Raw genomic sequence first — 16,415 nt, 5'->3', positions numbered from 1 at the left:
AATTCTAGGTGTGAACACCTAGATATTTCACTCTGACTCAACTTTCCATTCTCAGACTTGATAAGATTGACACAAACGAAATCCACTTGATAATATCCAGCTATATGTATTAGGCATATATAAAATGTTTAATAAGTAGATTCAGGAGATAAAACCAACTAACCAAATATATGTTTTTCTCACAAAAGAAATACAGTTGAATCCCCTTGACGAATGGCTAACTTACCGAGCATTTACTACATCCCTGGCACTGCTTTAATTGCATCTATTAGCCCACGTTAATATTCAATATTCTCAGTAGTTCATACTTTAAAAAGGGGGGAGGGGGAGATTTAAGCATTGAGAGATTAAGTAACTTGCCCAAAAGTTGCACCCGGCAAAATGCAGAAGCATGTCTTGAATACATGCTTAGTCTGACTCCTAAATCTGATGATCTACCTCCCGGCCACACTGACACTGAGAAAATGAATTCAGAGTTCCCTTGGAGTATTTACATTAAGATATACGGTTTACCTAAAACATACCAGCCTTTACTGGAGCATAAGTGCTGCTTAAAGCAACCTATGCCTGTGGAAACCAGAGCTATAATTTCAGGATTTTCTCTCTAACTAATGAAGGGCATTTTCTTTGCAAGAGAATTAAGCACAAAATTGGGCAAGGATTGAAACGCTCTCTGGAACCAGGATTACACCCACTTTGGCAAGCTGTGTCAAGCACCCAGGGCAGAAGGAAAGAAAAGCAGGCTGGAGTGAATGGTTGGTTACACATTCAAATTTGAGCCTCTGCCATAGATGTGGGTTAGTTTCCAAATGGACATTTACTTCGCCTTTATGTGAATCAAGTTGGTGTTTATTTGCCAAACATGTTAGTATTTAGATCTAGGAAAAAAACAGCATGGCCCCAGGGAAATTTCACAATTATAACCTAACTAGGCTCCCCAAGTTACTTCAGATAAAGGGGGCCCCAGAGTGTTTAAAAAATACAACCTCTAATAGTTCATTGATTTTTTTTTTTTCAGGAAGCAGCATTCTCTACTTTTACAGTAGGTCGCTACTGGGACTAGTGGACTGACACCTAGTGTTTGCTGTGGCTCTTACTGAGATTTAGAAACTTGCAATGCATTCCTGGTCCCCACTTGGGGAGGGAAGGGGAAAGGGAGGATGAGATTATCTTTGTGAAAAATCTAGCTTTTATTACATCACCCAAAGTAGCACAACCTGCTACACTAATGAAATCGTGTTCTTGGTTGAAAAGGGCAATTGTTCGCCTGACTTTGTGCTCACTAAAAACATTCCCCAATCTTGTTAAATTATTGCTCTCATTTCAGATTTTTATAGCTGCGCAGCTTACCGGCCCTCATTTCTTTACGTTTCATTCATTTTCCTTGTATTGATGATTAATGGAGGATGTCGAATGGTAGAGTGAGCAGGCATCAGCAATTGCAAGATCATAATTAGTTTAGCTGACGAGGGCCTCTGATAGCACTTGCATCTGGATGGAAAAATTACCCTATAGGGAACTGGCTGCTCACCAGGTCTTTTTAGTGATACATTGTGAAACACCCGATGAATCAAATGCCCTTTCAATGCCAAGAAAGTGTTCCAGTCTTGAAGCCAAAATTATGTCTGCAGAAAGCTTTCCATTTGAAATGTATCAGAGTACAATTATAACCATTGTATTTTCTTGGCAGAGATACCACTCGTCTACAGTATGGACTCAAGTTAAATAAATTGCCTAAATTTTATGAATCCCTGAAATTTTGACTTGTACTGCTCTTAATTTTAAATTTATAAGAAAATTGGGTTGCAGCAAGACTTTTTCCACTCCTTATCTACCGTGCATATTTTATCATTAAAGGCTTTGCTTCCTAGAGACAGGAGAGCCGAGCTGCAAGTCAGGCTGTCCTTTTTTTTTTTTTTTTTTTGCAGCAAAAGAATTCCATTTCCTGCCTCTTAGTATTTGCGCCTCCAAACACAGCCTGACTTTTGTTTCAGTGGGACATTTAATGGAATCATTGCTTGATAGAAAGAATGGAACAATCAATACTAATTATCTACTTTTAAGTATCCTTAGATTATTTTTGAATCTGGTGATTACAGGCTTCAGCCCACTAACATCCATTTGTGTTCGGAAATGCTTGTGATTTCCAAGTCTGGGTCCAATAAAATAATTCTATAGCCATTGATGGGACTGTGTTGTCTGGCTTAAGCAGGTACCCAATCAGGGTTCTCATGAGGCATCCTCTACTTCTAGTTGCCTGAAGTTCCTACTGGTTCTCTCAGCTTTGGGAAATAGAGGGTGTTCTCTTTCAGACTTTACCATTAACACACCGAAGACCTGAAATGAATGTCTTACATTCTCTTAAACTCATGTTACATGAACGGCATATAGAAAGATATACTTTTAAATGGTTTACACGGTGCATTTATTCCAAGCTTGACCGGATTTTAAAGCTCAGGTGGCGTGTGCTCCTCCTTTTCCAAAGTCTATTACACATCTTGCCGTGTTCTGTCTTTTGACTCCTTGTTTTGACACTTTTTTCAAAGGTATATTTTCAGGTTCAGCCTCTAGGAGCCATCATTAATGGCACAAAACCCAAGGTTCAAAAAGTTAAAGCTGTTTCTGTGAAAAGCCTTTGGTGTTGCGCACACCTCATCCATCATTGTAGGGTTAATTATAATGAAAATCAGTGGTGCCTATTAAACACAATTGAACCTGACCTCATTATGGGCAGTGTGGTTTTATACTGTCATTGTTGCTAGTCTGAAGACAAAACTCCTGGGTTGATTTGGTCTAACTCCAAGTGATCATGTGACTCACCTCTGACCTTGTGTGTTGTTTTTTTTTCCTGTTTCAGAGGCGTAGAGGCTCGGGTGTTTTTTGTGCCAATTGCTTGACCACAAAGACCTCTCTCTGGCGAAAGAATGCAAATGGCGGATATGTATGCAACGCGTGTGGCCTCTACCAGAAGCTTCACTCGGTAAGGACTTGGTAGACTGTCAGGAAAAGCTTCAGAAAGCAGCCTGGTCTGTAGTGTGATGAGGACCATTCCCTGGCTGGCAGGGCCTCTCCCCGCCCCCCGCAGTTTAATACAGTCCTTGGAATGCACTTGTGATGTAGGGTGAAATGGCCTTACATGTTATGGGGAGATACGTTCGAGATGTTAGTAATACCTTATGCTTCTTTGGATACAAAAAAAGGAAAAGGATTGATTTCTTGGAATTTCACCTAACAGATACTTGAACTAATGGTTATCATAATTTGGTGAACTTAATTTAGGTAGAAAGACAACCTACTTAAAAGTTCAGAAATACATGACAGGTTACTTTTTTAAAGAGGACTCTCCCACGGCCAGCATAAAAGAGAGTGCAGGGAAAGAGTGTTTATTTTCCAACTTACCTTTGGAATTTGCAAGTGTCATCTTGGCTGCTTTGGGGGCTGGAGGTTGGGCACATTGAGAAGAGCGGCTCTGAACTAGAACCCGAAAATGCCAGGTGAATGAATCTCTGCAGTCCACTTGATGCACATTTAGATGCGGTATCTGTGGGCCCAGAGAGCACACATCAGAGTAGAGTAAGGTGCAGATGGTGCTTTGTGTTTTCAGATCTCTAACTGGCTGCTTTCTGTGGCTTCCTGGAGTACTGCCAGTAATGTCTTCCCAAACTTTAGTTAGAATCCTATAATAAAATTTTAACTTACCAATTCTCCCATCTGTATATGCATTGGACTTCCTGAAGGATTTCTTAGTTTAGTTTAGAAAGTTTATCTGCTGACCAGAGCTGCCTTTAAAAATCTGAATTCTCTATTTAGTAAACAGAAGTCTATTGCTCTGTGTTTGGCATTTTACTGTGGCTCTCAGCACAGCCAACGAATAGGTTACAGCCACAGGGAATACAGTTTTAGACAACACGTCCTCATAAATGGACCATTGCAAGCACTCTTTAAAAAATGGATGCTGCCAACAATACTAATTCGTGGTAAGCTGTAAGTAAAAACCTTAAGCTAAGAGAAAGGTTTTTCCCACCAGCACACCACACCACCTTACTTTTCTTTTAACCTTTACCATTTAAGCACAGCAATAAGCTTCCACTTAATGAGTACTGACATTAATGATTTTCATTGAACTCTGGCCAATCATAGGCCAGGAATTAATTAAGCTACTGCCTTCCAGCTTATGATAATTTAACAACTGTGATATAAACTAAATCCTTCTTTTTACAGTTATTTTAATATTCATCTCTCCAGAGATGAGATGTTTTTAGTTTTGAGTTTTTTAAAACCATGAATTTAAATACATAAAGGTGATGCTCACATTTAATAAAAGTTTAAAAATGGTATTAATGCAAATTTCAGGATTCTTTATAAAACATAGATTAAATGCTGCATATTTTCATAACACAAATATGAAATTCTGAACAAAATAAATGAACATGGCTTATCTAAGGGATGTGTCATATTCATTCTGAAACCAGTAATTGAATTGTCAGTAACAAGTATGTTATCTTTCTTCCCTTCAAAATACCTTCACAACACTAGAAATATTCCATAAAGGATTTATATTTATGTTTTGTTTAATGTATAAAAGGTACTCTCTTGCATTAAGATTCATCTTTTCTAGGAATAATTCACAAATTACTTATTGTATAGATTTGTATTTTATGTGGAAATTAGTTCCTGATTTTAGTAAGCTTTTATAAAAATCAGATTTTAGCCTATTAAAGGTTCATCTCAATTTTTAATCTGTAAATATGCATTAATTTATTAAATTTATTCTTTTGATTTTTATTAATCAAAGTTAGAGCTCTTACTACAAGTTATTATAGTCTTATCTGTGGATTTTAGTCATAAATATAAATACCTGTTGAACATATCCTTAAATACCAATCATATAATGCTTAAGCCAAATAAAATACTCAAGCTCTGTAAAATTCAGCATTCGATTTAAGTACAAAGTAGTGAAGTTGGAATGAGAGATTGGATATTTGAACCAAGGCTACAAATGAATTTGGATTTTCAACATAAAACAAATGTTTCACCTGTCAATATGTACAATCTTCCCTACTAAATATAAAATATTATTAAAGGGACAGAAATACAAGTGAGAGGTTAAAAAAGAAAAGAACTCCCACTGATATGGCTCTGATTACCCAGTACCCTTCCTTGTGTTCTGATACTTAATATTTTATATTCACATTTGCAGTTATTTAGAAGAATGTATGTATCAGTCAGCTCTGGCTGCCATAACAAAACACCACAGATGGGATGATTTAAGCAACAAATATATTTTCCCACAGTTCTGGAGGTTGGGAGTCAGACCCAAGTGCCGCATGGGGGTTGTGGTGAGAGCAGAAAGCCACTTTCTCTCTCACTGTGTCCTCACTTAACCATATTTAACTCCCGAAGACCATACACTTCCCAGACACAGTCACCTTAGTGGTTCGAGATTCAACACATGAAGTTGGGGGAGGACACAATTCAGACTGTGGCAATGCATAACTTTTCCACAATTTTTATCAAAACCTATCGCCCATGTTACGATGTTGACATCTTAGTGCATGACTCAAAAGTTGAGAAATATTTCAGAAAAATCACATTGCTTCAAGTAACTTTCTACATGCTTTTATCACTCAATGATGCAATTCCAAAATCCATTGAGTTTGGAAAGCTGTTTTTAAGTAGATGAAAGTTTTCATTCCTCCCTGCAAAGATGGGCATGATTTAATGAGGCTTAAAAAAAAAAAAAGGCCCTTTGGTTTCTTCCTGTGGTCCTGCTTAGGGCAAAAGGAGGAGATTTAGTAAATCTGTAACATAAAGCCTATCCCTTGCTTTGAACTTAAGCATGGTTTCTATTTGTGAGGAATTGTTAATGCATTTTAATGTGTGGTGTGTTTTTTTTTATGTTTTCCTTTTATGTATTGTGTGTTCATTCTCTGCAGACTCCCAGGCCTTTAAACATCATTAAACAAAACAACGGTGAGCAGATTATTAGGAGAAGAACAAGAAAGCGCCTTAACCCAGAGGCACTTCAGGCTGAGCAGCTCAACAAACAGCAGAGGGGTGGCAGTGAGGAGCAAGTCAACGGAAGCCCCTTAGAGAGGAGGTCAGAAGATCATTTAACGGAAAGTCACCAGAGAGAAATTCCACTCCCGAGCCTGAGTAAATACGAAGCCCAGAGTTCATTGACTAAAAGCCATTCTGCTCAGCAGCCAGTCCTGGTCAGCCCATCTCTGGATATTCACAAAAGGATGCAACCTTTGCACATTCAGATAAAAAGTCCTCAGGAAAGTACTGGAGACCCAGGAAACAGTTCCTCTGTATCGGAAGGGAAAGGAAGTTCTGAGAGAGGCAGCCCCATAGAAAAGTACATGAGACCCGCAAAACACCCAAATTACTCACCACCAGGCAGCCCTATCGAGAAGTACCAGTACCCCCTTTTTGGACTCCCCTTTGTACATAATGACTTCCAGAGTGAAGCTGATTGGCTGCGGTTCTGGAGTAAATATAAGCTCTCCGTTCCTGGGAATCCGCACTACTTGAGTCATGTGCCTGGCCTACCAAATCCTTGCCAAAACTATGTGCCTTATCCCACCTTCAATCTGCCTCCTCATTTTTCAGCTGTTGGATCAGACAATGACATTCCTCTAGATTTGGCGATCAAGCATTCCAGACCTGGGCCAACTGCAAACGGTGCCTCCAAGGAGAAAACGAAGGCACCATCAAATGTAAAAAATGAAGGTCCCTTGAATGTAGTAAAAACAGAGAAAGTTGATAGAAGTACTCAAGATGAACTGTCAACAAAATGTGTGCACTGCGGCATTGTCTTTCTGGATGACGTGATGTATGCTTTGCATATGAGTTGCCATGGTGACAGTGGACCTTTCCAGTGCAGCATATGCCAGCATCTTTGCACGGACAAATATGACTTCACAACTCATATCCAGAGAGGCCTGCATAGGAACAATGCACAAGCAGAAAAAAATGGAAAACCTAAAGAGTAAAACCTTAGCACTTAGCACAATTCGATAGAAATAGGTTTTCTTGATGGGAATTCAATAGCTTGTAATGTCTTATGAAGACCTATTAAAAAAAATACTTCATAGAGCCTGCCTTATCCAATATGAAATTCCCTTCTCTTACGATTCTTTCTTTTGATGAGTAGGTTACCAAGATTAAAAAGTGAGACTAATGGTCAGTGAGAAAAAAAGGAAGATGGTAAATAGTCACGTTCTAGAACCTAGTAGGTCAAAATCATCTTGGTGAATGTGTACTGTGGCAATGATCCATAAGAAGTTACCACCAGACTATAATTATTAGATTTGTAAAGAAAGAGGTCAAAGCTGTCTAGAATTTGAAAGGGTTTACATACCATGAGTCTAAAGCAGTGTTGGGCTGGCCATTAGCCCATGTATTCAAAAACCCATAAAATGTTGCCTAAATTTAGAAGTATCATGAAATCCTAGGCAGGGGAGGAGAAATCTAATCTCTGAGGCTGTGAAAGGAAAATGGCGCCCTCTTAGGTCAGCCTCCTCTCATTGACCATGTTTCAGAACTAGACCTAGAAATGTGAGCTGTGGTGAGGCTTGGTGAGAAATCGGCAAGAACGTGACAGCCGGTGGCACAATGCTTTTGGCCAGCCCTGCCTGTACATACACATGCACACCCTCTCTGATATTTTTGTCCTTTAGGTGTTCAAAGACTCCTTTTGAAAATAGTCCTTTTGTTTGCCATTTAGGTTCATTTTGTCCAAATATATATGCATTTTTAAAATCAGTGTCCTCAGTGCTTATGTAGTAATTTTATTGTAGCCAGATACTTCTTTCTTGTATGCGATGAACCAGCGTGGATTTGTTTTTGGAGCCTCCTCTTGGTCACTAATCTCACTTGGCACATGATAACTAAAGGGATCCCCTCACTTCAAAAGACTAGATGGATACAAAAGTTCAGACCATGGGCTTAATTCGTTTAGAACACATGGTATTTCTCCACAAGGTAACCTGCTGTATTTATTTATTTTCTTTTGGTTAAATATAATTTCCAAACTTTGTGGTCAGGCAGCGTCTAAGGTTACGTTACCACAGACTGACGGTGTGTGTACCAATCAATTCCTTCATTAGATGTATACAGGTTTAGTTAAGTAGCATTAAATAGGATTCTTAGAAGTATGTCTTCATATTTCTTTTAATACTTAAGGCTTTGTAAAACTATCCATGAAGGGAAAGCTCCTCAGCATAACTGCTCAGGGAAATAGGGCTAAATAACTGAACATTAAATAATTGGTTAAAGGTGCTGTTAGTCGAGCCTCAATGCTTGCTACAAGGATGTATGTACAAGGACTGACTTTAATAATTTGCATTATATTGTCCCAACCAGTAGTTTATTTTTTGCCACAGAGATGTAGAAGATATTACAAGCTACTGGATGCACTGTCAGATTAACTTATTTCATTAAAGAAGTTGGGAGAACAAATAGGAAAAAAAAAACTTATTTTTCTAGTAAATATTAATGTATTACATTTCAATAATGGTGCCTGACATATTGAATAATTATTTTCTACAGTGTACGTATGCAACAAAGATATTCCATCATGCATTAGAGTCAGTTCTGGCTCTGCCTAGCTGTTTACATTTGCAAATGTAGCAAACAAGGTAATGAAGCAACTATTTCTATTGCGGTAGATATCTTTTTGTGTGTGTGTGTGTGTGTATGTATGTGCGTGCGCATTAAAATTGTAAACGGTAACATGAAACAAATGAAAGTTCTTGATATAATGGTATGGAAAACAAGAAGGAAATGAAAATATTTTTATGCCTACTTAGAAAAAAAAAAGGGTAGCACTATTCATTCCAAGTACTTTTTTTTTTAATTTTTAAGCTCTTAACTCACATTGTTATGCTTAAAATGATAAACATATATCCTCTTTTTATTGCTTTGTCTATGTTTCAGATGAAACATTTCAGAAATTATTTTGATGAGTGCTGCTGGAACCTGCAGCACTGATGTTTTTATTGCATTCTTGTAGTCGCATTTGCACTCCGTTTTTTACATTAATTCGCAGTTGCTTTGTATTTGTTTTGTTCTGTTTTGTTTTGGGTTTTGTTTCTTTTTCTCAATGCCAGGTCTTCGGTTTTTAGAGTTGGGTGGCAGGTTGAGTTCAACCAGTTCGTGACTGTTGTAGTGAATGAAGTTAAACATGTCTTTCTGATGTTGTGTTGTCATATCCATTCTTGCATTTTCGTTTTCATGTAAAAAGAAGAGAGACAGAGAGACACAGAAAGAAAGAAATCAGGACTAAGCCTTCTGCTTCAGTTTCATTTTTAAAGGGCTCTATTCTGATCTCAGCTATTGCGTAGGTCTAATATTCACATAAACTGAAATAAAGAGATGGAATGAGGAGCTCTGACATCCAAATGATGTAATTCATCTTCCTTAGGAATTCAATGAATGCATCTCAGATGTACAGGCAGACTTGAGAGGTGGCAAGCAAAGACCTAAAAAAGAGATTTCCCAAACAATAACACCGCATTTAGTTTTCTTAATGAAAAGACTGGTAACCAAGTGCACTCTGGCAAACCTCAAGCAACATTATATGTGGACTGCTCAAATCGGCAAAACACCAGAAGTTTGGTTGAGTTGGTCAATTATACAGGTATGACTGTTGGGGGAAAGCGACTCCATCAGCAGTTTCTTCAGTGTCAGACACAAATAGGTTGTTCACTCTTGGCATGTATGCCTTTTTATTTTCATGTGATTTTCTTTTTCCTCAGACAGGTTGGTAGTAATGTTTAGCATTGGAAAATACATATCACTATTCTTGGACTATTTATGGTCAATCCACTTTGGGTAGAATATTCTTGGATAGCATTGACATGCTAGATCTTATTTCTTTATTCTTGATTTTTTTTTCATTTTTGTTTTTGTTGTGTTACATATTTTAATGGAGAGGAGGTTGAGCTTTTCTAAAAAGATGAAAATCTATCATGACACTAAAATACCCCTTATTTTTTTATTTATGTGACCCTTCCATCTTTCAAAATAGATTACAGAAATGATTGGTTGTTATTTTTACTTCATTTGGTTTTAAGATGTCATTTTGTCTTAAGTTGTGACTTTTAAATGAGCTATTTAGGTACTTAATTTCTTTTGAGGACTTTCAAGATGATTTAAGAATTTTCCCCTCTTGGAAAAGGCTTCCCAAACTCTGATGAAAACTATAGGCCAGCTAAAATTGTAAGTCATTTAAACACCATCAGTCTTTTAAAATCCCTTGTCTATATTAGACTTTAGGCCAGGACCAGCTCATACATTCTCATTCTCCCTTCACCCCTCACCCATATAATCATGTTGTTGTTGGGGACTGAAAAATCATAAAGACCCAGCCCACCTCACAAGGTTGTGGATTGCGAGACACTACATGACTCTAAGTGATGAGAAAAGGATGGAGCTCTAAACGTTCACATGTTAACTCTGTAGTTCAAAAGGGAAAGGGTGTGCCCTTCTTTCCACGTGACATATTGAGATGTTCTTTTGAAAAAATAAACTTTGAAGATAGCGATGTTTTGTTCTAAACTGTTCTCTTTTAGTAAAGGTAGATTTTAGAAGACAAGCATGGTGATTCTTTTCTAAGGTAATATTAATGAGAAGAAGAAAAAAGTGATTATCATTAACAGCTCTTTGTTGAAGCCTGTGGTAGCACATTATGGTTGCACATGTGCACATAATCTATTATGATCCAATGCAAATACAGCTCCCAAAATAGTAAATGTATATATATTTTTAAATGCCTGAGGATAGACGTTTTTCTTAATAAATTGAAGAGTACCAATACTGCTATTAAAATCATTATCAGCCTCCTGCTGTGTGGCTGTGAACTTCACCGGGTGATGTGTCTTGAGACCTCTGGACTGCCTGTGCCTGTGTAGTTAGTGAACAATAACCCAGCTCTGGAGGGAGAATGTCTGCCATCCATCCATGGAAGCATGGAGCCCAGAAGCTGGTCTTCAGCTTCTGGGCTGCATGCCAGCCTTCCACCTGAAGTTTACCTGAACTCCCAGCTTCCTGTCTTTAGGTTGAGGGCCATGGCAGAAAACGCAAGACATCTTTGGTGAACAAGTAGGTAAAAAGCTTGCCCTCCTAGATCACAGGAGAGAACGGAGGAACTGAAATTCAAACCGAATATGAAACTAAATATGCTAACCAAAGGTAGGTACCAGTAGGTGGAATTCTGTCAGCAGGCAACTGTGCATTGAGAGGAGAATAGAAAGACATGCATCAAGACCTTGAAGGGCTGTGTTCTTTTCCCAAAGAAAGACTTGGCCAAGGGCAGAAGGCATGGCTTCTTTGAAGAGCACTTCCTTTTGGTTTTCCAATTACTGTTTCCTAGACAGTGGACTCACGTGTTCCTGATAGCGGTGCAATTGTTTAGAAAGTATCCATGGTTATTTGCAGTAATTAGGACCTCCAGAAGATACTAGGGCAGAAGCGTGTCAAGTCAGGGATGAAGAAAATGTGAAATTCAACATTTGATCCACACACAGAAACTGGATAATGTATGCTCACGTGTTGTTCTCTTGAAAGGAAAGGTAGAGCTGTAAGCTTCACTCCATCCTGCACCAGAGAAGAGCAAGAGTAACTTTACATGGAAATGTTACTCACCAGAGAAAACGGTCCTTCAAGTCCCAAAACTGTATTCTGATTTTACCCCTGGTTTTCTCTTCATTATATGACCTGCAGCAAATCACTTTTTCTTTTTGTGCCTCAGGTTCCTCACCTGTAAAATGGAAAAAATATATATATTAATAATAATATTAATAATAATAATAATGGTAATGTAGTACTTGTTTGTAAAGCACTTTGAGATCCTTGGTTGAAAGGCACCATGGGAGTGCCAAGTATTATATGGCCAAGGGGCTTATTTAAACTCTCAGTTCCCAAGGGCCAGGAAAGGTTGGGGTCATTTGTGTTAGAGATGAGCTGTAAATACCATAACTAGACAGCCTATAGTGTTGGCTATGAAGAGGCAAAACTATTACAAGGCTGATAAAACAATAGCTTTTTTAATGGCTACCAAGGCAGATATCACAATAAGAAATGCCAAATTCCTTCGGGTGGACAATTTGACAACATGGATAACTTGGGGGGGAGGGGGGATGGGAAACATCTCAAAATGCCAATGTAAAATTAACTTACAGCAATATTCACCAGCAGAAAATGTCTTTCTTATGGAATGATTTCATGTTGCTAAGAATAAATTCAATTTGTAGTCCTGATTTGAATATTAGAATGTTGGCTATAATAGTTCTGTTCTTACAACACATGGAATTTTTTTTTTGTTTTATTTAATTTTGTTTTCATAGTGCATGTTCATTTCTACTCACAAACATGTTCTTGGTGTATTTCTTATGCAAACAATCTTCAGGCAGCAAAGATGTCTGTTACATCTAAACTTGAATAATAAAGTTTTACCACCAGTTATACATAATGGTGTTGGTATGGTTTATGTGGATTCCTTTTCATCTATGTAGCAATAGGAAATACACACCATTGTAATATATAGACAGGCTCTGATGAATTGAGGTGGTGAAATCAAACCACCACTTAAGAAATATGACTAAGATTGAAAAAAAGCCTGGATTCTCTCAACTTGTTTTGTTTTTCTTTGCTTTCTCCTATCACCAATCAATCTCTTATTGATAGATTTTGTGTAAAAAAATATATACTAGGTTTTTTTAGGAAGAGTAACAATAAAACTTGTGCTTATTTCAAAAACATTTATTGAGTATCAAGTATTGAGTGTTGAGTATTGGGCAATGATCGTTACAATATGTAAAAACTCCAGCTATTGAAGTTTAACCTCGATTCAATTCAATAGACCCATATGAATATGATGTAAAGATCCTGATAAGTCATTTCAAGGAGTTTATGCCTTGTTTGTTTGCTTAAAATGAAATGAATCAGAGGTTTCCTGAAAGGTGATTTTGAAAGAGGGAAGAGGCAGAAGAAATCCAGGTAGGAAAGGATCTGAGAAGACTCACCCAAGTGTTTTTAGGCAGTAGAAAATCACAAAAAGTTCAGTACATAACATATATAAATAACTCGTTGCTTCAGAATATATGTTTTTAAAATTTCAAATTAATTAGTATCTACCCTCCTTGCACAATATCCACTTCTCATTTTTGTGAACCTAAATTAACAAGTCTTGTATTTCTTTTTTCTAGCTCTTTCTCCTCTCCCTTGTTTTGAAAACAGCAGAGTGGAGGCTTTGAGGGGCTTCCATATGGTAATAAGCTTGTTTAAATGCTGGAGGCAACATTCTAGAGATAAGAGTATGGTAATACCACTTAATGTGATTTTCCCCCCTTACACAGAATATGTGATTCTTGTAGCAGGGACCACTTTCCAGATAAAGTTGAATAAACGTTGTTCCCACCCAGGACTCTCAGAATCCCATTGAAGGAGGCATCTGTGGCCAATGGCTATTTACCATGGTTGGCGGGGAGAGAAGAGTGAGTCTGCCCTGTCACCCCTCCCTCACCTTTCAGCCTCCCAGCTCTGCTGGTAGAGCAGGATTCGGAAACTCAGTTGAACAAAGGAGCAGGCCTGGGGCCTGTGTGGGTGAAGCCAGCTGGGTGGAGACTTCGGGAGCTGGAGGGCTGTGGAAAGGTAGCCTTCCCTTGGCTCCAAGGCTATTGCCAAGCTGACTTGTGTTCCCAGATTTTCAGTTTTCAAGAAAAACTGGACAAAGGGAATTTTATATGGAATCTAATTTCCAATGTCAGTGTCTGCCTTAAAAAAAAATACTGCAAGCCAAACAAAACACTTGTTAAGAGTAAATTCCACCCATAGACTGGCAAGAGTGTGACCCCTGGAGCTTGAACAATAGTGAACTCTGGTAACTGGCAGGGAGGAAATTGGGCAAAGGGCTGAGGTTAGCTGTGGTTCCTCTGGGTTTTGTCTCGGGTCCCAGTGTGCCTCCAGCTCTGCCAGAAAGTCCAAAAGCACTGTGGCCACAGCACCTGCCTGATTCTTTTGGAGCCAAATCTGCTTCAGACGAAAAACATTTGTAGAGAGAAATAAGCCCGTTTTTTGTGCGTGTGTTTTTTGTTTTTGTTTTTAGCATACTGCTCATTACTTTGTACTGTTGTTCTCCATCTTTGTAACCCCAAGTACAGGTTTTTTTTTCTTTTTTTAATATATATTTTTTTGTATTTCAGAGAGGAAGGGGGAGAGAGAGATAGAAACATCAATGATGAGAGAGACTCATCCTGCACGCCCCCTACTGGGAATGATCCCACAACCTGGGCATGTGCCCTTGACCAGAATTGAACCCGGGACCCTTCAGTCCACAGGCCAGCGCTCTATCCACTGAGCAAAACCAGCTAGGGCAAGTTTTTATTTTTTTAACACACTGGTATGAACAAAAAATATCTCAAAAACTATTAAAAGTTGCAAAAGTTAATGTTCAGTCATGCCCAAGATGTCCTTATATCCAACTCCATGTCATATGTTAGAGTGAAACTAACATCGGTAGAAAAGCATAACAATGGATGGGAAGGGAGGGGCTTTTCATGTTATAGTTGATCATTTTAATGAACAAAAAATGTTAAGCCCTGCCGGTATGGCTCAGTGGATCCATGAATCAAGAGATCCCCAGTTCAATTCTTGTCAGGGCACATGTCCAGGTTGTGGGCTTGATCCCCAGTGAGGGGTATGCAGGAGGCAGCTGATCAATGATTCTCTTATCCTTGATGTTTCTCTTTCCCTCTCCCTTACTCTCTTCTAAAAAAAATATGTTAAATAGAAGTAATTTTTATAATGAAATTGTATTGCTAGTTTTATAATACTCTTCAAGATATTCAGAGTGTCAGTAATCTGCAAGTGATCATTCATAAATATTGCAGTACTTATACAGAACATATTAAATAAGGTAACAACCTATTCTCTCAACTTCCTGCTCAATAGCAACCATGAACAATGAATAACTATTAACTTTTTTTCTTTAGGTAAGCAGTAGAGACTGGGATAGCTGAAATTATTAGAAAATATAATCACACTTTTTAATTATTTCCATAAATAGAAGGTAAATTTCCAAGTTAAAACTGCATAAGCACCAAACTATAAGCAATTTTCCAGGAATATTTAGGAACTGAAAACCTACTAATACACCACAGACTTCTTCTTAGACTGTGTACCACCACTTACATGAAAGCAATGTCTGCCCTCATCATGTGTACACATTAGTTTTGTGTGTGTGTGTGTGAAATATACAACCAACAGTATTTTCTTCCAAGCTTCAATTTCCTTACATATTTTCTTTGCAAATAGCATATACTATTACCCAAGAAACATGTCCTACAAAGCTCAATTTGATATCATTTCGATGATTTGGTTCTATAATTTTATTTTTTACAGTTGCCTTGATTTTTTTTTCTCTAGTGCATTTGTTTTTGCCATTATTTTGTTCTCGGTGGTGACACGCAGTACAAGCCCAATCTTTGTGCATTTATTCCACAAATACTAATTGAGCTTCCACCAAGTACCAGGCCCTAGGACTATCTCAATGAAAGAAAGCAGACCCACCCTAGTTGGTTTGTTTTAGTGGACAGAGCATCGACCTGTGGACTGAAGGGTTCCTGGTTCAAATATGGTCAAGGGCACATGCCTGGGTTGTGGGCTTGATCCCAAGTGAGGGCATGCAGGCAGCAGCCAATCAATGATTCTCTCTCATCATTGATGTTTCTGTTTCTCTCTCCCTCTCCCTTCCTCTCTGAAATCAATAAAAAAATATATTTTTAAATAAAAAAAAAGAAAGCAGACCCAATCTGTTATTTGGAAGGGAGATAGACAATAAACATACATATACAATAAACAAATATATGGATTACATTTCATGTTAGATGATGAAAAATGCTTTGGGGGGGAAAAATAAGCAGAGTTAAGGGAAGGATGGGCGTCATTCAATAGGCTGAACAGTACAGTATTCATTTGAGCCAAGACTTAAAGGAGGGACTGGCTAAGTGAACAGCTGGTACAAAGGCCCTGAGGTGAGAGAATATAAGTGGTAAGTTTGAGAAACAGCAAGATAGCCAATGTGGCTGGGACATGGTAAACCAAGGGAAGAGTATTGAGAAACTCACTCAGAGACTAAAGCATCGAGGTGGGAGGAAACCAGGTCATTCAGGACATTGTAGGCGCTTTTGAGGATTCTGTCTGGAGTGGGAAAGTATTTGATTTATGCTTTAATGGGATCACTCTCTATATCCTATCTAATAAAGATGAATATGCAAATTGACCATCACTCCATGACAAGATGATGGCACCCACAGCCAGTGAGGAGGGAATATGCAAATTGACATGACAAAGATGGTGACGGCCAGGCCAGGATGCTTGTGTTGTTGCCATGGCAACGATGCAGGCGT

At 38.3% G+C, this 16,415-nt stretch overlaps 1 protein-coding gene across 5 annotated transcripts in view; it reads left to right on the top strand.

Moving 5' to 3' along the window:
* TRPS1 (transcriptional repressor GATA binding 1) overlaps positions 1-12,407 on the top strand; it is a 235,116-nt gene extending 222,709 nt beyond the window's left edge. For all 5 annotated transcript variants that reach the window (XM_079796028.1, XM_079796025.1, XM_079796027.1 and 2 more), the window contains 2 exons: positions 2,858-2,980; positions 5,937-12,407. In XM_079796028.1, coding sequence (XP_079652154.1) covers positions 2,858-2,980; positions 5,937-6,998 — 1,185 coding nt within the window. In that variant the 3' untranslated portion in view covers positions 6,999-12,407. The remainder of the gene's footprint in view (positions 1-2,857; positions 2,981-5,936) is intronic.
* Positions 12,408-16,415: the final 4,008 nt, after the last annotated feature.

Source organism: Cnephaeus nilssonii, assembly GCF_951640355.1.
Source record: "Cnephaeus nilssonii genome assembly, chromosome: 18".
NCBI lineage: Eukaryota > Metazoa > Chordata > Mammalia > Chiroptera > Vespertilionidae > Cnephaeus > Cnephaeus nilssonii.
Note: the sequence above shows the minus strand (reverse complement) of the source record. Positions and strands in the feature narration are given on the sequence as shown.